Here is a 9895-nt window from a genome sequence, read left to right as displayed (position 1 = left end):
TTGAGGTATATTTAGCTGTTCTTTGTGCGCACCAAACATCCACATTTGAGGGTTACATGAAATTTTAATGCATACTTGAGACATCACCTTAATAGACAAATGAAATAAGATGTCCTGGGTTACAGGGCTTACTTTTGGCGAAAACTCACGTTTCAATGAAATTACCCAAAAAGATAACAATAAAAGTGTGGGAGTCTGTTTGTCTCACATTCCCACCCAGTAGAGCATTACTTTATTATGGACAAAACAACTCGGTGCTCAGTGATTAAGACACTGCTGACACAGAAGGTCCCAGGCTTAAGCCCCACCACCAATGTATAACTGTTGGGATTTTGAGCAAGCACCTTAACTCTCAAATGTATAATGACAAGTCACTCTGGATCAGGGCATTCCAAAAATGCTGTAAATGTAAATGAAACACAAGCAGATGCTTGGGAATTGCCAATACTATTTACATGCTATGAAACTGATCCAACTAATGGTTCCAGGCCAACAGTGACAAAATCATTTGATGGCATCTTGTGAGAAATTTTAAAGAAAATGCTGCCAGTCCTGCTACTGGCTTTCCAGGGTTCACAATTAGTTGGCTGCAGCTGGATGTGCAAGGAAAATGTTTTCTGGACCAATGTTGATTCTAACATATATTATACATATATGTTGATTCTATATATATATTTCTGTCAAACAAACTAGAAAGTACAATTTTATACAAAAATCATTGTCAATCAAAAACTCAGATGAAATTGACAATGACTTTTGTATAAAATTGTACTTTCTAGTTTGTTTGACAGAAATATATATATATATATATATATATATATATATATATATATATTAAAGGAATAATTTCCTGCTAATTCATTTATATAATGTTATGTATATTATAGGGGCACACAAGATTGCTGTACACAAAAGGCAGGGCAAATACAGTCAAACAGAGTACTCTTAGGAAAATTACCCATTGTGTTAGGGGTACCATGATTTACTTTGATATATGTATGTGTTAATCAGTATGCTGAATGTGTTAATCAGTTCATTTCATTTTTCTGAAAACAACCAAAACATGTAAAGTAAAGACACACAAACAAAATCATAAAAATGAAAAAGTAATATATTGTATATTGTTTATTTATTCAAATAAAGAGATAAGCTAAAAAGTATAAGAAGCAAGATATCTTAGATGTATTCCAGACTGCTTGCGTATAAGAGGTGAAGGATCTGGAATAAATGAAAAGGCATTGGGTGGTAATAAATATTTAGCTGACAAAATAAGTCCAATTTTGATCTGCTTGTGAACTTGCAGTGTTATGTTGTACAGCTTGCTTTTATTGTTCAGTCTTCAGACAGCTTCCCTCAGCTGCTTTGGGCTTATATTGTAAGACAGTGTGTCTGCCGAATACCAGACATATGCATGTTAAGCTGTTAAATACAAGCCAAGAGTGTAAATGTGACCTGGCACATGCACATCCTACTCATGCACTGCACAAGATTAATAAATATATCTATGTTAGGCCAGTTGCCCATGGTCTTAATCTACTGTATATTACTGTATATTATCTTGTATGTTTCTCTATATCTTTTACAAAAACCACCAACATACTGTAACATTACTATGCATATACAAACAATCATACTATCTTACCTGGCACATACAGGTCAGACAACTGCCTTAATATATACAGTAGTGTAACAATAATGATTACATTATTAGACCATCAGCCCCAACCTGCCCCAATGGCTTAAGGGCTTGTCATTTCAAACCCAGAAAAAGACACATGAACATGACACACATTAGGTTAATTATGTTCTGATAATGTAGTATAAGGCTCATTTTTGTGATTTATATAAATATTAGGACTGCACGATTTGGTTAAAAAATTCACATTGCAATGACACATATTACGGTTGCAATTTACACTGTGATATGTAACTCTTACATTGAGTAATTAAATGTATGTATGTAGGTTAACATTAAATAATGGCACTAAAGGCCAAAAATGAATAAATATTTAATTTTTAATAAACCCATAAATTACTGACTATATCTATATAACTAATAGAAATTGCAGTCTTTTGTGATGAGGTAATTGCACAGGTCTGTTTTGTAATTTTAATTATTATTTAATTAATTGTGGGCACTAGTAAATATCTATCCATATTGATTTCAGCAGACAGGTAACTCTCATTTGCAGCCCATTTAGTTTGGGAAAAAATTGCCATGGTGTCAATCCATCGCAGGGAACACACGCACCCGCTCATACACATATTCTACAGGCATTAGCCTAATTTGCATATCTTTGGACTATGGGAGGAAACCGGAGTACCAGTAGGAACCCAGCAAGTATGAGGAGAACATGCTAACTTCATGCACGCAGACCCTGCAGGGGGAATCAAACCCAGACCCGGAGGCCTGGAGGCAACGATGCTAACCACTAAGCCACCATGACGCTTATATATAGTACACTGCAGCAGTCTGCCGATGTCAAAACTTCAATAATTGTCATCATTTCAATGTTAATACAATGTGTAAAAACACCTGTTAAGGCTTTGTGTGACCAGAAGATAATGCACTGCCTGGTGTATTATAATACATATATGGTGTATTAAAATAAATACTTGACATTTCAGAAGGGCCTGCATCAAGAAAAGTAAACATCAAAGGAGACTGCTGTAATTACTGGAATTGAATTAAGAAACCCATTGAATAATTACAATATATAAATATTTTGCCATTGATCTGTCAAATCTGCAGAAGAAATGTGGTCAGAAAAAGATTAATGACTATTATCAGAGCGGTAGAAAGTCTTATGAGTTTTTCCACAGCTGCACTACTAATGACCGAAAAAGAGAGATTTGTGAGTCTTTCTTTCTCTCTCTCTCTTTCTCTCTCTCTCTTTCTCTCTCTCTCTCTTTCTTTCATTCTGCCATGCAGAAGGCCCAGGTTCTATTCCCACCCAATGGCCAAGCCCCATCCACTGGATACAGTGCCTGTCCCAAGCCCGGATAAAATCCGGTGTAAAAATCTGTGCCATGTTGTGTGCGGATCAGGTGATCCGCTGTAGCGACCCCTCGACAGGGAGCAGCCGAAAAACTAACAACAACATCAGAGATTACTAAAATGCTGTTTAATAGTATCTTACAGGATTCGAACTAAACTCCTTTGTGGCCTGAGAAAATTACTTTTTTTGTGAAAAAAAGGGTTAACTGAGGAGAAAGGCATCAGTTTACTAGGGCATAAAGATTGGACTTGGAGCAATGTGGTCTGATGAGTCCAGATTGACCCTATTCAGGTTTAGGCTCAGCAATGTTATGTTGCAAAAAATGAAGTCAGCTAATGACCTGATTGTATTCAATGGGCAAATTGTCACATCTATGCATTTTATATTCTTTATTTTCACTGGCATATTCCAGCACTTAAATTGTGAAAAAGTGGTTTTGAGAGCATAAGTAATTTTTTCATGGATGAAATGGCCAGTATATTGCGTTCCATAACCAAAGCTATGGGGTGACTTTTTTTGTCCCTGCAATGTACAGTAGAAGAGCAAATTTGCCCCAGGAGTGCCAGGAGGAACCCACCAAATACGAGAAGAACATGCAAACTGCAATTCCTACATTGCTTAGCCTATGCTTAAAGTATTTCTCAATTACATCACCATAAATAATGTTGTCTGACGAACATGCTTGATTGTCGAAAAGTTTGGAAACACCCACCAAACTTATGTAACATCACTCCAATTGCTCCATTTCTACAAATTAGATTAACAATTGCTATTACTGTATTTATTGATTAATATTAATTTGAGCATACAAACACATTTGATCGCAACTAAAACATATTATGAAACCCATTAATAGTTTAACAACTGTGCACCAACTTGATCCTCCAAATATAGAATAAAAGAAGAGGCAGAGGAGATATGACACACCAGCACAGCTCTCTTCACACAGTCACACTACATACTTACTGCCCTGCCCACCTTCTGTACTTCTGGGAATGCAGAAGTGGTTCATTTTTAAAATCAAGACAGGACACACTGCTGTACACAAATAACTGGTAATTACGCCACATGAATAGCTCTAGTGAGTAAATAGGGTAAATCTAGGAACATTCAATCAGGCTAAAAAACAACCTGTGTTAAATCAACACTTTGTGTTTAGTGGGTAATTATAGAGTAACCCCATTAATTGTTCTCTTCGCAATACTTCGTAGCACTAGGTTATCACAGTAGCCAAAACAAACTGTAGATGAACTGATGATTACTAAGCAATACAGGGATTCAATTAAATTTTATATTAAATTATTGATTTTCTGATCACCTTTCACAGCATCCGGATCACGTTTTTCCGAATATTAACCACTGAATTGATACCTATCATTTTACTACTTTGTTCAAAATTGAACAAAAGATGTGAAATGTAATTCAATTTTGGTTTATAGTAAGAAACACCTGGGAATTCTTACACAAAGCTATTAAAAACAAAAACAATGGGCATAAGGAGGCATGAAGTCTGATTATTAATAATCAAATAATCAAAATAATTGAATAAGACTTCAGATGCAGTGCAATACAATGGAGGAAAATTATTTACTGGAGTCTAGAAAGGCAATTTGTTAATCTTCTTGTCCCATTAAACCATGAGCAAATCATATTTCTGTAATGATTCTAAGAAATCATTAAAGAGAATTAACAAACAGTTCCTTTTAAGTATACGTCCGGACATGATGCTGCATTTTGTTTCACAAGAAACAGTAAACACAGACGTGTAAAAAATGATCTCCAGATTTATGGTTGTTGACTCACCTCCACAAACAGGAAGCATGGCACGATGGAGGTACTGCTTTTAACACCAGGCTTTTCCTCAGCTGCCATATTGTATAGCTTTTACTCTTACTCTGTACCGATTCTGCTTTGTCTCCTATGTCTCACACCTAAGAGAGGGGAAAGCGGTGTTAGCCTGAGACCAACACAACACATAATAAAGGCATACTATATCAACTTTGTATGACCTATAAAGCATCATTGCTTCTCATGTGTCAAATCCTGGAATATCTCATACAAAATTCATAACATGAGAAATCTCTAGCGAGACAGTTATTGATTTGAATTAAGTGCCTGATGAAACTGTAGAATGAAATCATGGAAACCGCCTCATGTCATTCATCGGGATAGGAAAAATTAAAAAAAATTTTTTTTAGGTATTTAAGAGGTTTTGATAGATCAAGGCTGTTTTATTTCCATCCAAAGTATGAATGTAAATAATGTTAAAAGATGTTAAATTTAACACTAGTTAAGCTAGTAACTAAGTAATTGATTTGGAAATCCAACTTTTTAATAAACTTTGATTTCCTGCCTCTGTGTGCATGAAGTTTGTATGGTCTGCCCATGTTAGGTGGGTTTTCTCCGGGTACCCTGGTTTCCTCCCACAGTCCAAGAACATGCAGATTAGGCTAATTGGCTTTTCCACATTGCCCGTAGTGTATTAATGAGTGTGTAAGTGTGTGTATGTGTTTGTGCACTGCAATAAATTGGCACCCTGTCCAGGGTGTACTCTGCCTTGTGCCCTAGAGTCCTGGGATAGGCTCCCCTTTGTGACCCTGAGTCCATGGTTAAGTGGCATAGACGATGAGTAAATGAGTGAGTGAGTGAGTGAGTGAGTGAGTAAGTGAAAGTACTGTAAAAAATTAACTGGACAAGAATGTTACTGATAAACAAACCCTGACCGGCCACTTCATTAGGAACACCTAAACAACTTATTACCGCAAATATCTACAGTAATTATCCAATTACATGGCAGCAAATCAGTAGATTAGTCATGGCCAAAATGACCTGCTGCAGTTTAAACTGAGCACCCAAATGAGAAAGAGAAGTGACTTTGAATGTGGCATGATTGTTCGTTCCAGATGGGCTGGTCTGAGTATCTCCTGTCACATAAGAACAGGAAACACTTCGAGCCTACACTTCACTCGAGCTCAACAAAATTGGACAAGAAAAGATTGGGAAAATGCTGCCTGGTCTGATGAGCCTCGATTTCTGCTGTGACATTTGGATAGTAGGGTCAGAATTTTGCTTAAATCAACATAAAAGCACAGATGCATCCTGCCCTCTATTAACAGTTCAGGCTGCCGGTGGTGTACTGATGCGGGGTATATTATCTTGGCCCACTTTTAGGGCACCTTAATACTAACTGAGCATCATGTAAATACTACAATCTAAGTGAGTACTGTTGTTGACCATATATCACTATATCACATAGCTAAACTCATCTCAAATGACAATAAGTTCACTGTACTCACATGGCCTCTACAGTCACCAGATCTCAATCTAATAGAGCATGTTTGGGATGTGGTGGAACAGGATATTCTCATTATAGATGTGAAGCTGACAAATCTGCAGCAGCTGTGTGATGCTATTATGTGTTTCCAGCACATTGTTGAATCTGTGCCATGAAGAATTAAGGCTGTTCTGAAGACAGCCCAACACTAGCAAGGTGTACCTAATAAAGTGCACAATGAGGTTTTAAAGCAAATAATCAGATTATAGCTAATATATTAACATGACAAACAGTTACAAAGCAAAAAGTACTGTAAGTGCATACAGCATGTTTCTGATTACATACAGTAATGGGAGAGGAAAAGGGGACATTCTGGAGTGGCCAATATTCATATATCAGAAATGGAGCAGTGACATTTTTCCATATGAAAGGAGTGAGAAAAAAAAAGCCCATTATCCAATATATTTTGTGTATTTGTTGGACTGGACATTTTGCTGAAACCTGGCAACTGTTGTTAATGATATTAGTTCTTTGGCAAACACATCTGCTGAATCAAACTTGGGTACGTCTAAAACTGCTCCGAACAAGCTATTAAGCTGTATGATGAATGACGACTATCAGGAATTGACTGCACAGAGGATGCAGGTGCAGACTCTTCTTTAATAGACATAATGAAACAACCAAACCAAAAAAAACTATCAAAGCAGGAACTGTGAACATGAACAGTGAACAAGTGTTAAGCACCAAAGACAAAAACACAACAGATCCAAGGCTTGGACATACTGAAAACCTTGGAATGTTGAAACAAACACAAACCAGGTCCATGTGATAAAAAAGTGTGTTGCTTGCAAAAGTTGCAAAGATTGATGGGCAATGTAGTCTAGGGCCTTTACGACATTGTCCCCTCTACTGTGCAAAAGTCCAAAGGGGGTCTTGGACAGTCATTGAAAAATACGATGCCTGAGGGGAAGTGACATTCCTCATGAAGAAAGTGGGGGAAGTGAAGTTCTTTGTTGCCCCTGGAAGAGGTGCAAGGGGAGGTGGAATAATGTCCTCAGCTGGGCAGAAAGACAGAGTGACATGACCATTTTCCCAGAGCCATTTTCCCAGAGTCAGAAACTCTGGTCCAGACTTGGCAGGAAAGCCGTCCCGTTGACCTGCGCAGCAAGTCTGTCATGCCATATTGGTGTTCAGGGCAACACACTGACTATACCCTCTGACTGAAAATCCCCTTTGTGGCACCAAGTTGGTTGTGGCTTGTTCATAAATTCAGGATTAATCCAACCAGGTGCATGTGATACAGACATTTGACTCAAGGTGGCTAATGGGATACTCCAGCACCTAGGTGGTGCTCCCCTGACAATGACTTTCAAGCGCCAATAATTGGGTAATTCTAAAAATATTTTTAAAAAATACTTTAAAATCATAAGTCAGTCGTCATACTGTAGTTTAAGGAGCTTTAAAAACGAGGTTGTTATTAATGTTATCCGACTAAACCAAAAAGCAAGGTCACAACATGCTACTGGATAAATTACAAACTTAACTGCTGAATGGCTATTTCTAGTGCAAGAATGTTGACTGGTGAATTTTCCCTTTATTTGTAGACAAGAACTCAAATTAGTTTAAAGACCTTGGACACTATGAATTATTCATTCACATAATCTATCCATACTTTAATAAAGGGTTCAAGGATCGACAATTTTTTACAATGAATAATAATAATAATGAAGGATGGAGCATCTTTCTGTACATGCTTCTCTATAAGTGGTGAGCTAAGAATAAACCCATACTCAAAGTCTTCAGGTGACTAAATACAAAGCAAACATAAGGATGCTCATTGCACAGAAGGATATTTTCAGTCGGATGAAAGGATTAGAGATTTGTGGCTATTTCCAGAAAAGGTTTAGACATTGCTCCTGAAACTGTTCCTGTGCCAAAGAGAAATGCAAGGCAAAATACACAAAATTTCCTAAATGTGTGCGCGTAGAGAAAGTAGAACATACAGTAAATGTGGACAAATCAATGAAATCTGATGAAGAGCTCGAGTTCCTCAGAGTAGCTGGAGGGCTGACAATAAACCAAAAGCAAGAGCAATTCATCTTCAAATCAGTTTCCATCCAAATCAGTTTCCCTCATTCTGGATGAAGGCTGTTGTAAAGATAAGTCTCTAAAACTGAAAGGAAGGAAATACCATGATAAGAAAGAAAGAAACTGTTTGTAACCATAATACTGTATATTCTCTCTCTCTCTCTCTCTCTCTCTCTCTTTATGTGTAATCGACTGGATTTGATTTTTATTAAGTTTTCGTCAGAGTAGAGGTGCCACTAATCTAATTGATCATTCCATCAATTAGGATCTCAACACACACAGACAATATGAAGTCACATTAACCAACCACATCAACATCACATTACCATCACTGCCAATAATGGATGGAAAAGAAGAAAAAGAGGAAGAGGAAGAGAAAGCATGCTTTAAAAAATTATATATATCTGGTTATGGGTAAAAAAAAAAAAAAGACATAATTATATATAGAATATATTTTAGAAGATCCTCTACCACTATGCTATAATAATTATAGCTGTATATTATAAAGCTAATACAGACGTGCAAGTAGAACGGCTTCATTATTTAAGTAGTCCCTTTTATCCTCCTTTGCCGTGCTCAACTCTTCTTTTTTATTCATTTTCTATCTCCCTCTGTCTTTCAAACAGAATGTTCAGGGTGCCAGATGGAGCTTGTAATTTCCTTGGCTGCAGTCTCAGGATTGGACGATGTGTTGTCTGTTGTACTATTGTTTTAGCATTTGATTGGAGAACGCTGTGTCTGTCATAATGTTGTAAATTTACATTTATCAGGCAATCCCTAGCAACACACATACACACACAGTTAAAACCTAAATTGTCTTTTACCTAAATTGGTATTCCTATCTATTAATAGTTATCTGGAAAGAAAGACAAAGAGAGAGAGAAAAAAGCATGTGAGAAAGAGGGTGCATTACAATTTTGCCTAGCAGGGTAATTAGAACTGACATATGGGGAATACTGTGTCCTGTCTCTCCATCTTTCTGTCTCCCCACTCCTATCCTGTCTGTCCCTATTTCACTAATACACTGTAGGTTATGCACACATATTATAGACATGCACAGAAGAATCAATAGTAGGCAAACTGCTTCAGGATAGAGACAAAGCATTATGCACAGATGCACATACAGACAAACACACACACATGCACACACAGACAGCCCCCCTCACCTCATGCACACGGCTGCCTTGTTGATGGATTCCTATGCAGCAGCCATGGTGGAGGAGGGTCTCAAGACTGATTCCAGCTCCGGTACACACGTTCTCTTTGCTCGTCTCTTGCTCTTTTCTTCTTTTTCTCCCTTTGCCTCGCTGCTCTCCTTCTCTGCTCTGCCCACACAGGCTGGCTCTGAATAATGGGTGCTCAAGCACAATCACTCTTCTCTGGCTCAGTAGCAACATACATACTCATATGTGGCATGCACGTTTGTCCTTCCCTTAATGAGGCTGTCCAGACAACGACAGATGAACTGCGAACTCAAGAGCTCTGCTGCAGCTCTGGAGCACAGCTGCAGGGAGGTGGGGAACGTGTGTGTTAG

General features: G+C 37.6%; 1 protein-coding gene across 2 annotated transcripts in view; it reads right to left on the bottom strand.

The window, feature by feature from the left end:
* Positions 1-9895, bottom strand: part of plppr2a (phospholipid phosphatase related 2a) — a 44791-nt gene extending 34896 nt beyond the window's left edge. For both annotated transcript variants that reach the window (XM_053515308.1, XM_053515307.1), the window contains exons 1-2: positions 9528-9895; positions 4803-4930 (exon numbers count right to left, since the gene is read on the bottom strand). In XM_053515308.1, coding sequence (XP_053371283.1) covers positions 4803-4871 — 69 coding nt within the window. In that variant the 5' untranslated portion in view covers positions 4872-4930; positions 9528-9895. The remainder of the gene's footprint in view (positions 1-4802; positions 4931-9527) is intronic.

Source organism: Clarias gariepinus, chromosome 16, assembly GCF_024256425.1.
Source record: "Clarias gariepinus isolate MV-2021 ecotype Netherlands chromosome 16, CGAR_prim_01v2, whole genome shotgun sequence".
Taxonomy (NCBI): Eukaryota; Metazoa; Chordata; class Actinopteri; order Siluriformes; family Clariidae; genus Clarias; species Clarias gariepinus.
This window is presented reverse-complemented; position numbering and strand designations above follow the sequence as displayed.